General features: G+C 42.5%; 1 protein-coding gene across 1 annotated transcript in view; it reads right to left on the reverse strand.

Moving 5' to 3' along the window:
• Positions 1-17251, reverse strand: part of LMBRD1 (LMBR1 domain containing 1) — a 237069-nt gene that overhangs the window by 99582 nt on the left and 120236 nt on the right. Inside the window, exons 8-9 of the mRNA XM_073336361.1 lie at positions 2114-2239; positions 30-182 (exon numbers count right to left, since the gene is read on the reverse strand). Of these exons, the coding sequence (XP_073192462.1) occupies positions 30-182; positions 2114-2239 (279 nt within the window). The remainder of the gene's footprint in view (positions 1-29; positions 183-2113; positions 2240-17251) is intronic.

Consider the following 17251-nt stretch of genomic DNA (forward strand, 5'->3'; position numbering starts at 1 on the left):
AAAATGAAAGACCCGTTTTGCTTTTTTACTTTTAGAGGTCGCATGGCTCCACAGAACTTTGTCCAGCAGCTTTTCTCAATAAATTCCAGATGTCTCTCTCTCCTTCGAAGTGTCCTTAGCCTCTCTTCAAGTTGCTGTAGGTTCCGTCTGTCCCTTGTTGGTAAAGGCCGACCATCTTTGCACTGTTAATCAAAATGGAGGTGTGAAAATAATGGAACAGTCTGTGAAAAATGTATGAAAGAAGAATAAAATTTAACATCTGTATAACAGGCTCTGGCAGCTCTACGAAGTCAGAATTGCATACAATATGTAAATTCAGTTTGTAAGAGACTAATTTCATTTTAGCCCATTTCTATTTTTAATACTTTCTTTCCAGCTCTCCATTTTTTCTTCTAGTCAATACAAAGTCAGCTACATTTCACATCTTTTCAAGTACATTCAGGAGCAGTACCCTTTAAAGGACACAGTCAGCATAAAAATTTCCAAAACACAAAGATCAGAATTGTTCCATAAACCAGTTGAGTTCATCAACCTTTAACAGTCAAATCCATATTTGGAGATTTCTATATCTGACAAATTTTCAAGAACATTTAACTCCTTTGACCTTCCAAATGCTGGGCATGAGTATTTTAAGAAATCTGAGTGTACTTAATACAGTGTAGGAGCTAAGCAAGCTAAATATACAATCTTTTTAGTTGCATATGTGCAGTAATGAGTTGTATGAATACTATAAGCAATCAATCACAAAAAAGTATTAGGTAACATATGAATGAATCAGCAAGCTGATTTTAACATCAGATAACCCGTGTCTTACAATTGTAGGTTACTTAAGGCAAACATTCTTAAGGATTGAATGTGTCACTATAAACCTATTTTTGATACAAAAACCATTAAACGTGCATTTCCCATTCAGAGATTTTTTTTTTAAATAAAGGAGTCCTTAAACATTGCGATATCTCAGTTTTGCTGCATCTCTAATAATTTTTACACCATTTTAATTACAATTTTCTGCTAAGAAGTTTAAACTGGAAGTCTCTTTAGAAGGATTCAGTAAATTTAGTGCTCTTAATAGCTAAGGGATTGAGATCTCCTTTTATATACAAGAGATGCTACCCCAAAATGTTCCACCAACATGCCTCAATTTTGACCTGGACGGACCACCTATAGGGGAGAAAGGTGGTTCAACTTACAGGCCCATTGAATCATATGTCTTTCTTATGAGATTGCCAACAATAGTGTCAACTGAGATGTGAACTCTACTCCACAAGAATCTGGCCTTACAAAAAAATAAAAATCAAATCTGCCACAAGACCAAGTGTCTCATACCTGTCTGCTGCTACAAATTTTCAGTTTGAAGTATTCTCATTGCTGAAATCACTTTCTATTTAACACTTTCATGTAAAATATAACAGGGAGTAATTAAAACTTGCAATTAAGAAAAACTGGAGGCAAAATCCTGGCCAAAATCATTAAATACCAAGGAATATGGGTTCACAGGAAATGCCACTTTACAAATATAGCCTCTTTTAGAAACAGAGTGGTGAAGAGAGGATTAGAGAGTTCTGTTTTCCTACAAAAAAAAAAAAAGTTTTACATCGCCACATCCAGGATACATGATTAGATGAATGTGACTAATGAGTGCAACCACAAAACTATAATCTATAAATTAAGTGACAGCTCTCAATCTAAATAGAGTCCTTTGCAATAAGTATTTATTTAGTTTATACTTTTCATTGTTCTATAATATTTATTTAGTTCTGAGATCAACAACAGATTTATTTTTTCAGCACCTACAATGAACACTGTCAAGTCATTTTTGTTAGGTACCCCCTGTGAACAAAAACAGGCATTCACTAGTGCACAAGTTAATAGTGCATTTTCTGCTATCGTACTGAGTACTTTTGACCTAAGTCCCAACACATGTAAGGAATCCATCATCTGGAAGAGAAACTGGAAACTGAGAGAACCTAACTTTGGAAGAATGGAGAATATTAACTTCTGTCCCTCTGACATTGTGAAAATGAGCAATGACCCAAACATTATACCATAATGAAGTGCTGAGCAACAGGAACACTATAAATGGAAAAGTTTGAAATGTAGGTAAACACCAAACCTTTGATTTAATCCTTAGTATATGTTGTTCTACGTCTTCAATATCTTCAGTGTTCTCTAAACGTTCATAAGTAGGACTTCTAGTTCCTTTTATCAAGTTTAGAGGCAAAGCAGACATACCATAAGCCTAAAACAAAAAACAAAACAAAAATACATTAAAAATCTTTGCTATAGAAACGTATATAGATTTTATCTCACAGCTGTTCTATATGTCACATCCATAAAGAGTATCCATGTCCTCCTATTCCTCACGGCTCATTTATTGTTTCCAGCGGAATTCAGTAAGTTACGTATTATATAAACAACAGAATGTAGATGCCAATCTAGGGGGTTCTGGACTCCTACTATTCAGGGAAAGCTTCAGAACTACTGTACAGTTATGCTACTCATTTAGACCAGTGCTGAATGATAGTCTTGTTGGTGGTTGCCCATTTTTGTTATTTGTATAAGTGAAAACCTGAACTAAAGGCAGAGAATCCAGAAATCTGATGTACTGGTACTCATGTCTTGGAGCGAAAAATCAAATCAGTATTTAAAGAAATAATTAATATAAATGCCATCTGTTAAGTGTGCAGACGTTAGCTGCTTATTTCAAAAGACTGAAAAATAAATGGTATCCGATTTTACACTTAAGTCTTATTATGACTAGATAAACCCTATGTATTTCAGACTGCCTTCTAATTTCCAGAGAACAGAAGTGGCAGACATGACATTTTCCCATTTAACATATGGGAAGGTTGTATTCTTATGCATATTTTGTTTCCATCAGATAATTGACCAGTATGTAGTTGAGGCTAAAAGAGCCAATAAGGAATGACAGAATGGCTGTCATTTGTACATATGAAAGCTACATCAAATTATCAAAGCCAAGTTTATTAATTTTTAGAGATATTCAGCGGAGATTTTCAATGCAATCCAGATGATTTAGCTATCATCTTATTTTTGAGGGAAGTTGTGTGGCTGAATCTCCTGGGGTAGAATTTTAACCAAGGCTCAGAACCTGTGCACTAGCTAGTCTTAAGGTGGCTAGTTTTCTAGAGTTCTTTGGAACATACTACAATGAAGTGCGGTAGGAGGGAACATTTTGCACATTAGGGCTATGTCTACACGTACGGCTATATGCAGAGTACGGGCACTACATGTGTAGCTACATATGATAGCGAAAGGCAGGCTGTGTCCACACTTCTCACTAAGGTGTGTAGATACATGTAGTAAAAGTCTCCAACAGTGGGACACTATACTGCTAAAAAACAGCAGTGTAGATGTGGGAAGCACTGCTTGGGCAGAGAGTTGTGTAGGGTATAAATGTGTAGGGTTGCCAACTTTCTAATGGTACAAAACTGTACACCCCTGCCCCGTGCTTTCCCAGAGGCCCCACCCCTTCTCTGAGGCCCTGCCCCCACCTCGCTCCATCCCCCCTTCCCTCCGGGCTGGGGCAGAGGGAAGGAGTACAGGGGGATATGGGCTCTGGGGTGGGGTCAGAAATGAGAGGTTGGGGGGTTGGGATGTAGGAGCAGGTGTGGGGTCCCAGCAGTGCTTACCGTGGCTCCCAGGAAGTGACTGCCAGGTTCCTGAGGTCCCTAGGTGCATGGGTGGCTAGGGAGTCTCCACATGCAGCATGCCCACCCGCAGGCACCACCCCTTTGGCTCCCATTGGCCACGGTTCCTGGCCAATGGGAGCTGTGGAGCCAGCACTCAGGAGTGGGGAGTGTGTGGAGCCTCCCTGGCTGCGCATGCACCTAAGGGACGCAAGAACCTGGCAGCCACTTCTGGGAGCTGCACAGAGCTAAAGCAGGCAAGGAGCCTGCCTTAGCTCTGGGCCCCGCTGTGCCACTGATCAGACTTTTAACAGCTAAGTCGGCACCACCAGGGGCCCTTTTCACTGGGCAGTCCGGTCAAAAACCATAACCTGGCAACCCTATAAATGTGGGGGTTCAGATAATACTACTCACCTAAGCCATGCATCACCGCCTACACTATTTATAGCAGTTCTAGGCAGGTATGCAGTGTCTCTACTCTGCACACTGCTGTAAGTGCAGATGTACCTAGGAGGCAAGATTTGAACATACAAACGTACACAGGTTGGCATAAGTAGATGCAGGAAGACAAGATTGCTGAGACAGGCAAATCAGGAGAGATCCCTGCAGGCTTTCAAGCAAGCCAATTTTAAAACCTATTCTTTATGTGGTTAACTTGTATTATGGACATTTTATCTTCTTCTCAGAGAGCCAGAAGGTTAGCAATATTTCCAGTTCTTGTGCTTGCAGGGATGCAACACTGTTTGTTTGGTTTTGGTAAGAACTGCAAAACTTAAAACTTCTCAGCTTTCACTGAGTAGGCTGTGAAAATAGACAAATTTAGAGGATGCAGAGGATGCAACACTAACTTCAAAAAATCTGAACAAAAGGAACCTAACTCCATAAAAAGGTGAACAAGACTTAGAACAATTTGTTCTCAAAGCAACTTATTAGCACTGCACACTTAGACAGCATTAAGGCTAATTTCCTTGAGAATTAATATGCCACATAGGCCTCAGGAAGCCAGGCAATGACTTCTGTACTGAGTGACACGTTGCGACAAAATTCTAAATAAAACTATTTGTTTAAAGGCACAGTGAGTAAATCCAGTAATCTCCTTAAGCATAGCAAATCTATTTCACTAAGTCTTTATTAGAATAATGTTAATCAGCCTAATCTTTTGACAATTCTAGCATCACAATGTTTTGTTTGCTTGCATTCATAGAACCTGTAGGCAGCGGCACCTAACAAAAAGTGATTCCTAGAGACTAGAGAAGGCTTTATGAGCTCAGAATCTAAAAAGAATTACATCACAGCTGATAAACATCTCCACCTTCCTCCCCCACAAGGAGGACTTATAAATTCTGTTAAGCAAAACCATCTGCAGTAGTACCTTTTGACTATTTCCAATACTGCTACAAATGCCAACAAATCATTATCACTGCATTCTGACTGCAGAGGCACACCCATACTACTTTCTTTACCTCTAAAGGAAAAAAAATATAATATGCAGTTTCAGTCTTTACATTCAAATTTTATACCACAGAAGCTATTATTTAGGGACAGAAGTCTCTGACACCAAAAAAATAGACAAAGGAAGAATTTCGTGCTCTCCAATCATCCTAGGAAATTTTATTAGCTGAAACCCAGCCAATACAAATACTGCATTTCCACAGGCCTCTCAATCACATGAAATTCTGTCTGCTATAAAATTTAGCACTGTACTCAAAAAAGCTTTCACCTTACTTGTAAGATGCATTTTTGAGAGGTCCCCCCCCACCCCAATATGTAGCTAGATCCTTCCATTACATGGAATTTGGTGTCCCCTCCTAGGGATAACTAAATCTACCACTGCAATTAAACTATAAAACTTTCTCTACTACGTACATGACAGAAGACACATTCACCACTGGAAGCTGGGTATGGCATTTCAGATCAAGAGAGACTCTCACAGAAAAGCAATTTACAAGTAACAGAACAATTATTTTTCTCCCACTACAATCTGAGATTAACAGGCTCTGTAGAGAAACAGTTTTGCCCAGGATCGGCATTTAAAAAACATGGAGTAGTAAACAGTCTCTCCTCAAATCACTGAATTAAGAAACAGACATCCAAAAGCAATATCTGAGTTGCTCATGTCTACTTACTAATGTATGGAAAACCTATAAGGGCATGACCAAGGGACTGCCCTGCAGATCTAAGGATAATTTCCTTTCTGCACAGAAGACAGTAAGCATATTCAAATTGGCTAGTTATTCGTAAGGGACAAGGGACCCCTTTTATGACTCTAATACTAGTTCTGATCCATTTTGTTAAGGGGTTGTGGAATATAAAGTTTAAACCTTCTGGAGTCCTTCAATGAAAATAAACAACCTGAAGACCCTAACTCCTAAGATCTATGGAGATGCCATTAGATCTAGAAAATAGTATCTAAAAGGTTTTTTTCTGGGACAGAAGAAAGGAAGATGAATGCCTTCTTTCTCCTGGAGCTGAAAATCGTGAGTCACTTCTAATTTTCTTCTTGAAGCAATATAAGAATGATAGAGAATGCAAATCAAATCTTGGTTTTTTTTTTAAGTTTCTCCACATATTATCTATATGTATTCACCCCATACTTGCTTTATTGGGTCTAGAATATTAAAAGCTATTTTACGATGCTAAGGAACTCTTTAGGAAACTAGAGAGAAACAAGAATATTCCATCTTTATCTGAAAGTTACAAAAAGGGCAAAAAAATCAGAATGGTCAATGGCTGCATATAAGCCAACGGAGACATTTACAGTTATCCTAGTAACCACAGCCCTCTTCTGAATCATAGAATCATAGAATATCAGGGTTGGAAGGGACCTCAGGAGGTCATCTAGTCCAACCCCCTGCTCAAAGCAGGACCAATCCCCAACTAAACCATCCCAGCCAGGGCTTTGTCAAGCCTGACCTTAAAAACTTCTAAGGAAGGAGATTCTACCACCTCCCTAGGTAGCGCATTCTAGTGTTTCACCACCCTCCTAGTGAAAAAGTTTTTCCTGTGACTACTTTAACCATACCTATTAAAGGAGCACTGCAAGACACGTCTACAATTCCAGAACAGTGCAAAAAATCCTGCAGTATATGAGAATGAGTTAGTATCCATGCTATATTTCTGCAAATAAATAGAAGATCCTGAGTCACCCAGATGTTAAACCTATATGTTCTTTTTTATAGATCAGAGTCTAATGTTTTTGGACAAGACTAAACTTTACTTTAGGTTTATAGATATTAAAAAATATTCAGATACTTTGTAACAGCTTTCCATCAGTGAGAAGTAAGTTTTATTTTGCTAAACATTTTTCCAGTTTAATTCTCACTCTTGAACATTTCTGACACTGCTATAAAGTTTAGAACATGGGAGTGCTTTGCAAAATGCCTCAAGCAAATGGTGAATAAAAGAGTCTGAAAGCAGAAATATACCCTGGTAGTATTTAAAAGGAAAGTAAGCTTGCTATAAAGTAAAAGGACATTTAATAAGGAATAAGAATCTTTAGAAATTCCCTACAATTGTTCCAAAAGTGTGATGTACATTGGTGAAATGGCCAACATTTAGCAATAGGTAAGACATAATGGCATCTCAGATACTGCGGTATCCCTCTATTGTGGAAAAGGAAATAAATGTATCTTGTACACCACTGTATGGTAACCAATGGTAAATGATGGGTATATTGCAACTACTATTATCACCACCAAGTGTGAAGAAATACACCTAAACCAGCCATAAATGACATTTTTCCCTACGCCAATGCCACTCCCCTTCTTTGGTGACCTGTAATAAGCTTGTAGGTCCACTGCACAGACACCACAAGTGAAGTTATTAAAATCATCATAAATGTTATTCTGCATCATATGGTATACACAGACTATTACTGAATTCTCATGCCTCTGAATGACAACTAAATTATACAAGATACTTATAGTAATCTTCAAAAATAGGTGAATGATTCCAATATACATCTGCCTCAATAACATCTATGGTGAGCCATGCTGTAACAATGCTTACCACCCTAAAGGTCTTTACACTCTGAGAATCTCTGCAGTCCCTAGTTGGTGATAGGCCCTGCAGTTCACATACCTTGTCTGAAAGTTCATTTTGTTACCTCTATTTCCAACTATAATGTCACAGTTCAGGGTTCTTTATTAACGACCATTGATTTCCCCCCAATATAAACTCTTCCATAATCAAATTCAGTGTCAATTAAAATATAAGGTGCATTAGATAAAATTGAGATAATACAATAAAAAATATAAATATTAGTGTTCCCCCAGCTAAGAATGTCTCTCTCCCCAAAGATCTGTAAAACATTCAATATACATGCATCGCTAACTTCATCAGCCATATACCTTACCGTAACACATGACCTCCCTTACCCACAAATCCTTTTGTTCCTTTCTTTTTCTTATCCTGACTTAGCTCATAATCTTTCCAGGGTAAGGAGGTTTCTTTTTAGTGGCTACCACTGAGAACAAAACGTTTATCTACAACCATCAGACAATGCCCTCAGAGAAAACAGGAAATAACGGAGGTCTCATATCAATGTGTGACAGGTGACAATAAAAGTTTAGGTTTTTAATGAGTTGCCATTAAAAGTATAAAGCATCACATACAATACAGTACAAAAAAACAGACAGACATGCTTCTGGACAATAGTGCTAAAAATATTGTTAAGCAGACAAGAATCAAAGCTTACTGATATTAACAAATTGTATAATTGTCTGCCTTGTGACGGGTTGGATCACAGAAAGCCCCTTGGGGGCTGCCACCTGATGTGCCAAGACTACTTCTGCTCCTGCTTTCCTGGCCTGGCAGCTTATGACTTCAGTGCCCTGCCTGGTTTGAGCCAGACCCACTAGCCTGCTGCAAACCCAGACCCAGGTGTGAACCACCTCCCCTAACCCCAAGTAAATCCGTTTTACACAGGGTAAACTCATAAATTGTTCGCCCTCTAACACTAATAGAGGTATACACAGCTGTTTGCCCCCACCCCCCCAAGTATTAATACATACTTTGGGTCAATTAATAAGTAAAAAGTGATTTTATTAAATACAGAAAGTAGGATTTAAGTGGTTCCAAGTAGTGACAGACAGAAGAAAGTGAATTACCAAGCAAAATAAAATAAAAAACCCAAGTCTAAGTCTAGTACATTAATAAAACTGAATACAGGTAAAACCTCACCCTCAGAGATGTTTCAATAAGTTTCTTTCACAGACTGGATGCCTTCCTAGTCTGGGCACAATCCTTTCCACCGGTACAGCCCTTGTTCCAGCTCAGGTGGTAGCTAGGGGATTTCTCATGATGGCTGCCTCCCTTTGTGCTGTTCCACCCACTTATATATCTTTTGCATAAGGCACGAATCCTTTGTCCCTCTGGGTTCCCACTCCTCCTTCTCAATGGAAAAGCACCAGGTTAAACATGTTCAGTTCAGGTGACATGATCACATGTCACTGTAAGACTTCATTACCCACTTACAGGTATACAGGAAGACTGTACAAGTAAAACAGAAAAGGAGTACTTGTGGCACCTTAGAGACTAATTGTCCTGGTTAATGGGAGCCATTAAGATTCCAAACCACCATTAATGGCTCACACTTTGCATAACTACAATAGGACTTCAGAATTATACTTCATATTTCTAGTTTCAGATACAAGAGGGATACATGTATACAAATAAGATGACCACACTCAATAGATTATAAGCTTTGTAATGATACCTTACAAGAGACTTTTTGCATGAAGCACATTCCAGTTACATTATATTCACACTCATTAGCATATTTTTATAAACTCATATAGAGTGCAACGTCACACGGCTCCTCACTCCAAAGCAGCGATCACATCTAGATTTTGTCCCTTTTGCCAGTATTGTCCTTTTCTTTGCCATTGAGGTGCTAATTCAGTGTGCCAGATCCAAGGGACAGAAAAATACTCTGCCCTCTGTAAACCACAACTGTCTTTTCTAGGCTGGTTTTCAACTCAACATTTCTGTATTGCATTGTCCCATACCAGCTTCCTTCCCCCAACCCACACGGATATCATAAATAAATCCCTCCCTCTTACTTTGAAGCTCACATTTTGAGATAACATTTTGTTTCACCTGAATTCCCACAACTCATACGTAGAGGCTCTCCTGTAGATTGTATGAATAAGTGTTCCTCGGTGAACCACTGAGATGGACAGTAAAGCCAAAGACGTAAGTTTCAGAAGTGAACAAGTATACACGTTTATGTGCAATGCCAGCTCCTCCGGAGACCAAGTCTGCATCTTGCTTAGGTGTGCCCCCCAGCCAAGGTCATAGGCATCTGAAATCAGGGAGACCGAGCGTGTGGATTGTCAAACAGTACTCTAAGACTGTGCTTGGGTTGGTCCACCACCGCAGAGAGGCAAGTACCCTTCGTGGAATCATGATGACCTTGTTCAGGTGATCTCTGGACGGGGAATAGACTGTCGTTAGCCACTGCTGGAGGGGCCACAACCTGAGCCTTGCATGGCAAACGACTGAAGTGCATGCTGTCATGTGGCCAAGTAGCCGAAGGCAGACCTGGGCCATGGTGAGAGGGAACGCGGAGAGTCCGGTGATAAAATCCACCATCTTCCGGAACCTGTCCTGTGGCAGCAAAGCTCTGGTACAGGTGGAGTCAAGTACGGCTCCGATTAATTCTATCCTCTGCACCAGAACTAATGTTGATTTTTTCTCGCTTATCAACGGGCCCACAGCGTGGCACAGGGCTTGCAGTACTGTGACATCAGACTGGATCTTGGCCCTTGACCAGCCTGTCGTTGAGATACAGATAAATCTGAATATCTTGACGTCTCAGGTAAGCCGCCACCACCGACATGCACTTAGTAAACACCCTCAGTGCAGCTGCCAGCCCAAACAGGAGCACCACAAACTGGTAGTGAGCGGAGCCTATGGTGAAATGGAGAAAACGTCTGCATAATATCACTATGTGGAAATATGTGTCCTTCAAATTGCTGACAGCATAACCGTCTCCTGGATCCAGGGAGGGGGATGATGGAGGCTAGGGAGCCTATGCGGAACTTCAACTTCTTGAGATATCTGTTGAGGTCTTGCCAGTCCAGTATTGGTCTTAGCCCCCCTTTGGGGGCAGAAAGTAAAAGGAGAAAAACCCAGTGCCCTACGGTGTAGAGGGACTTCCTCCAAAGCTCCCACCTACAGAAGGCCCTGCACCTCCTGTCAAAGCAGGTTTTCATGAGAAGGGTCCCTGAAGAGGGACAGGGAAGGAGGGATAGAAGTAAACTGGAGGACATAATCCTGAGACACAGTACTGAGGACCCATGGGTCTGTAGTTAGAGGCCCAGGCAGGGAGGAAAGGTGGCAGGTGGTTGGAGAAACTGTGGGAAGCATGATCCAGGACACAGGCTGGAAGGTGGCCCTCTGGTGCACCCTCAAAACACCCACTTTGAACCCTGCTGGGTGCGGGTAGAACTGGACTGTGCTGAGGTCAAGGGCTGCTGGCTCTGATGGCACTTGTAGCCCTTGACATTTTCATAGAAGGGCTCTGACCTGGGCTGACTGCCAAACCTCTGTGGCTGTTGTGTCTTAAAGTGCTTCCTAGATGGGCCCAAGTATAGTGGCCGAGAATCTGCAAGGTAACCCAGGAGTCCCTCAAACTATGCAGTTTGGTATCTGTTTGCTCCATGAGCAGGGCTTGTCCATTGAATGTGAGGTCCTGGCTGGACTGCTGGACCTCCATGAAGAGACCAGAGTACTGCAACCAGCCCACTCTCTGCATGGAAATGGCCGAGGCCACGGTCCAAGCCATGGAATCCGCAGCATCTGCGGCTGCCTGTAGGGCCACTCTAGCTACCGCTTTGCCTTCATCAAGCATCGCCTGGAATTCTCTCTTGGGAATCCTCAGGCAACAAGTCTGAAAACTTAGCCAGAGACTGCCAGATGTTGAAATCATATTGGCCAAGCAGGGCCTGAAGATTGGCCACTCGCAGCTGTAGCTCAAAGATGAATAAATTTTCCTCCCAAATAAATTGAGCCTCTTTGAGTCTTTATTTTTGGGAGTTGCTCCAGTCTTTCCCACTCATTGATGGCTGTCAAGGTTCCTTCCCCACTCTGAATGCTAGGGTACAGATGTGGGGACCTGCATGAAAAACCTCCTAAGTTTATCTTTACCAGCTTAGGTCAAAACTTCCCCAAGGTACAAAATATTCCACCCTTTGTCCTTGGATTGGCCGCTACCACCACCAAACAAATACTGGTTACTGGGGAAGAGCTGTTTGGAAACGTCTTTCCCCCCAAAACACTTCCCAAAACCTTGCACCCCAGTTCCTGGACAAGGTTTGGTAAAAAGCCTCACCAATTTGCCTAGGTGACTACAGACCCTTGGATCTTAAAAACAATGAAAAAACATTCAGTTTTCTTACAAGAAGATTTTTAATAGAAACAGAAGTAAATAGAAGTAAAGAAATCACCTCTGTAAAATCAGGATGGTAGATATCTTACAGGGTAATTAGATTCAAAACATAGAGAACCCCTCTACGCAAAACCTTAAGTTACAAAAAAGATACACAGACAGAAATAGTTATTCTATTCAGCACAATTCTTTTCTCAGCCATTTAAAGAAATCATAATCTAACACATACCTAGCTAGATTACTTACTAAAAGTTCTAAGGCTCCATTCCTGGTCTATCCCTGGCAAAGACAGCATATAGACAGACAGAGACCCTTTGTTTCTCTCCCTCCTCCCAGCTTTTGAAAGTATCTGGTCTCCTCATTGGTCATTTTGGTCAGGTGCCAGTGAGGTTACCTTTAGCTTCTTAACCCTTTACAGGTGAGAGGAGCTTTCCCCTGGCCAGGAGGGATTTCAAAGGGGTTTACCCTTCCCTTTATATTTATGACAATGGCCGACACCATCAAAGAGCTTGGGGCAGGGTCTGCATATAAGTATTCACACTCTTTCACAGGCAAATAATATTTGTGCTCTGCCTGCTTAGAAATGGGGGGTAGGGAGGAAGGGGCTTGTCACAGTGATTTTGGCTACCCCTTCATGCACCAGCAATGCTACCCTAGCTGGGGTCGCTGAGACGAGTACATCAAAAAGGGAGTCCAAGGGCTCCTCCAGCCCCAAATTTGAGGCAACCCTCTTTAAAAGTTCCTGGTGGGCCTTAGTGTAGTCTTATGGGACCACGAGTGGGGCCCCAGTAATGGCCTCATCTAGTGATGAGAAGGAGGAAGCAGATGCAGGTGGTTCTTTCACCCGAGACCTTTTCCACAGGACCCTCTGTTAAGGTCGGGCTGACCAGAGGGGGTCTTTTGCGTGGTTGCATCTGTGTCCAAATGTGGGCGGGATGCCATGCAGACCACTTGCTCGAGGTCCCTGAGCTGGCTCATGTACCTGTGATGGCTGGGGAAACCCCCAGGTATTCCAGGGATGCTGGAGTTGGGTTACTGGCCCTAGGGCCATGGTACCAGTGGCAGTGCCATGGAGGGCGCTGGTACTTCCGATCCTGTCCCACTGGTAGGGACTCCTGGTCTGCGTCTGAGCACGATGCGGAAGGGCTGTGTACGGGAGATGAAAACTGTGCCAAGTCCGATGAATAACCTCGGTCCCTTCGGTGCCTGCTCCAGAGCTCTGACTGGGACCTGCACTAGGGCACCAACCCTCCGTGTCGAGATCCCAATGACCAATTTCAGCGTTCGGTGATGGTGATACAGTGATTGATGCCTAACGCTCTCTGACCAGCATCGGTTCTCACAAATGGGAGCAGGAGCGAGAACATCGCCAAGCAAGGGAGCATCGTTGCTGCCGTGGCAATCTGAACCAGCACTCTGATTATTGGTACGGGGCTCCCGGGACTGCCGCCTTCCACACCGAGGCCACAGTGCTAGGAGCGGATTCCGACTTGGGCATTTCCGGTGTCAGTGCAGACTTGATAAGTAGTGCTCGGAGACTAATGTCCCATTCTTTTTTCATCTGAGGCTTGAAACTTTTACAGATTTGGCACGTGTTACTGATGTGGACTTCCGCCCAAACATCTACTGTGAGGCTTGCTCACCGGCATTGGGTTTGAAGCCCGGGGAAGTCGCAGGGTTTGAAGACTGGGGACCTGGGCACGCCCCATCTCTAGGCTAAGTCCTGACTGGGACTAACAACTAGCTATCTAACAACTTTAATAACTATTTACAGGAGAAAAGTTCACAACGAACAGTTCTGGACAAGGAGGTTTGCTGAAGCAAGTAATATTCCAGCACAGTCCTTAGAAGTAAGATGGAACTGAGAGTGGGGGAAGCCAGTGGCTCTGCTTATACTGCGGCATACGCGCACCACTCCAGAAGGCGCCAGAGCCGGTCCCCCTATGGATACCGCTGAAAGAAAAACTTCTGGCATCAGTTCATGTGGCAAGCACACACCCCCTTAACATGAATGGACATGAGCAAGCACTCTAAGAAGAGCTATCAATTATAACCTCCTGAAAAGAATTTCAAGTCAACATTTTATTTTTCTCCTAAAATCTACTACTTACTTGCTTCCCCTCTCCCCCGCCCCGGGGGGGGGGGGGGGCAGGGGCGCACACCTATATGGTTTGGAAGGATGTGCCATACTGGTCCCTGAACAGATTGATGCATAGTGGGGAAGTTAGGGAAGGGACATGATATCTGGGATTACAGTATCCCCAATGGTCTGTGCAAAGAGAGTGGAGTAGCCACCACCATTAGTCCAATTTAAGGGCTGCAGAGCAAATGCAGAGGGGCTGCACTCCAGCATGTGGACTCCCTGCAGGCTGGTGAGTGAATTCCACCCCCTCAACCAAAATTCCAACTAACCACCCCACAGAAAGCTCAAGTAATATGGCTTTGTGAAGGAGAGAAATGCATTTCATCCCCTGAAACCACGAATTGGAGCACAAGAGGATAGGAGTATGTGCAATCAAGAAATTAAATATCACTCAGCATCATATACACTAGCATAGAGGACTGCACTACAGCTATGTATAAAGTTAGAATTAGGAAAGTTTGGGTACTCTACCCTGAAACAGATTGTGAAATCTGAATCTGACATCTCAGTATATGCTGAAATAAAGTCCAAAGAGCTCATCCAGTAATTGCAAATTAAAGGTGTCATCCTAAAACAGATGTCGCATTCAGATGTTCCATAGTCTGCCCCGAAGCAAAACAGAGAGTAATTGTGACCATCCAGCAGGGAAATTTTGTATTCACACTCAATGCACTTCTTAAAACCAGAAGGCTGGTCCTTAGACACAGAAAAAGGGAGAGGACCAGATAAAGGTACATAAGAAAAATGGAGCTGAAAAGTGAGTATCTGCAAAAAGCCAAGCAAAGCATAAAATTTCTGAATGCTTCTCACATTTTATAGCAATGATGTCTAGAGGCCTCAGATCAGCAAAAAAAGCCAACATCAGCTAACCCAAACCCAACAGATTCAAATGTACATAGAACAATAATGGATGAAGTAGAGTTATTGGTGACTATGAGCTTCCCAGCTCATCTGACCGCCCTGTGTTTTGGGGAGTACATACCAGCCCCACTTCCACTACTCTAGATATGACTGGGATTCCTTTTACCACACTAGGGGAGAGCAGCTGGAAGACTGTGTACCATCACCAAGTACTAGAACTCTGATTTGTGTTAATGGAATAATTGTTGCTGATTTCTCTCCCCTTGGGTGAGGCTGTGGGATGTCTCTTCTGTACCCCTTTATCTGTTTTCAATTGTTCTGAAGAAAAAACATCCCAGGGAGAAGAGAATGAATTTTAGATAGTGATTTCTTTACTTCTACTACTATTTCATTCTTCCTTCAACACCCTCCCCAATCAATTCCCAACACAAACCACTAATTATGTAACCAAACCTGTAATTCTACATTCCCCCCACCGCACAGTTAATTCTATTCCTTCACAATTGTACATGCTCAGTTTTCCCATATAATTCTGCTCCAGCTAACACCACACCCAATAAATTCTATACCCTCTAGAGACTCCCCCCTCCCGATCTCTTCCCACATTTATTCTCTCATTAAGCCCAACATTAATCTTGCCCCATCCCCAAAATACCTATGTGCATGATATGTGCTGGTCCTACTCCCTACCTGGCCCCCTGCCTCTCAGCTATGTCAAATTACCCTGCTCCTCACTCCCCACTCTATGATGCAAAACAATCAACAGATCCAGATGTTCTCCTACATCTGCCTAAGGCCTAGGGCAGGGGGTTCTCGCAACGAATTTTTTGGTGGCTTCAGAGTGCAGCCACCAACACCTGCTTGTGGCTGCTCTGACAATTTTTCCTAAAATACTTAATTAACTGCAGTATCCAGGCAGGTGTGGGGTGAGACCAGGGCTGGAACCTGGTGCTGTGCGGCCAGTGCCCCAGGGACGGAGCCTGAAGGCCCATAATTGGAGTCTGGGGCCCACAGCCAGAGCCTGGGTCTGGACCCCGGAGCCTGCCGCTGCAGCCCGAAGCCCCACAGTTGGAGACTGCCAGTCTCCCCAGGGCTGAAGCCTGACCCCACCACCGCCAGGAAAACAGGGAACTCACTGGTTGCCTGCTCCTCCAGCATTTGTGTCTCCAGAGGGAGGCCCCAACCTCATCTCCACCAAGGACGCTGTAGCCACAAGAAAAGCCCCGGTGCCGGTATTTGAGAAACAGTGGCCTAGGGAACTTCAGCAGAGAGGAGGGAGAGGGAGCAGTGGCTGTGTGCACCTGTTGAGGAACCTTACCACATGCAGCATGTGTTTGACTACCTTCCCCAAGAGGTTTGATAATAAGGCCACCAGAGGGGATTACATCACAGGTAAGTCTGCAAACCTCCAAGCCTGGAGAAAGCTGGAAACTTAATAGGTTTGGGTCACAATGCCATCATGCTAAGCGTCTAGCACACAGAGTCATACACACATATACAATAAGACAAGACTGTCTTAAGGGCAGTTATTAAGATACGAGAGGAATGACAGATTGAGAAAAACAAATGAAGGGGGTAGAAAGGAGGACAAGATAAACAGTGAAAATTATATTTGGTATAAGTTGCAGTTTTGGACTCCAAATGCCAGTGTGCACATCAACCACTGGTGAGGCAGTATAACATCTTAGAACTCAAGAGCTTGCAATGCTAGGAAATGGAGGGAGCATAGACAAAAAGGAGTGTGAATCAATTATAGCACAAGTGTCTTTGGAGAACAAATGTCTGTAGTTAAATGGATTAAAAGTAATTTAACAACTATTGCAGCAAGCCTGCTATGTATTTTATCAGAAACACTAACCGTTTATAGTTAAATGCATTTAAAATTAATTAAATTTGGCATTTCTAAGCTTCTTGCTGGCAGCTACCATTTGACAATGTTTTATCAGTTAAAGTGCTATATTTAAACAGTAAAATTTTTCTTCTGGCTCCATTTCCAGTATTAAAGTACAGTAGGATAGAATTTATAGTTATCTCGGATTATCTCAATCTGATGACAACTGAAGTTTCCCCCACTGCCCTTCAACTGTATTGTTGTTATAAGGGAGTTTAAAATGCCAATTTTTAATCAAAAGCTTTAATTTCAAATGCAATTTCTATATGGGAATAAAATCTGTGTGAATGTTCAGGTTCCATAGATCAAATTGG

The sequence above is a fragment of the Lepidochelys kempii genome, chromosome 3 (genome assembly GCF_965140265.1).
Source record: "Lepidochelys kempii isolate rLepKem1 chromosome 3, rLepKem1.hap2, whole genome shotgun sequence".
NCBI classification, from domain to species: Eukaryota; Metazoa; Chordata; order Testudines; family Cheloniidae; genus Lepidochelys; species Lepidochelys kempii.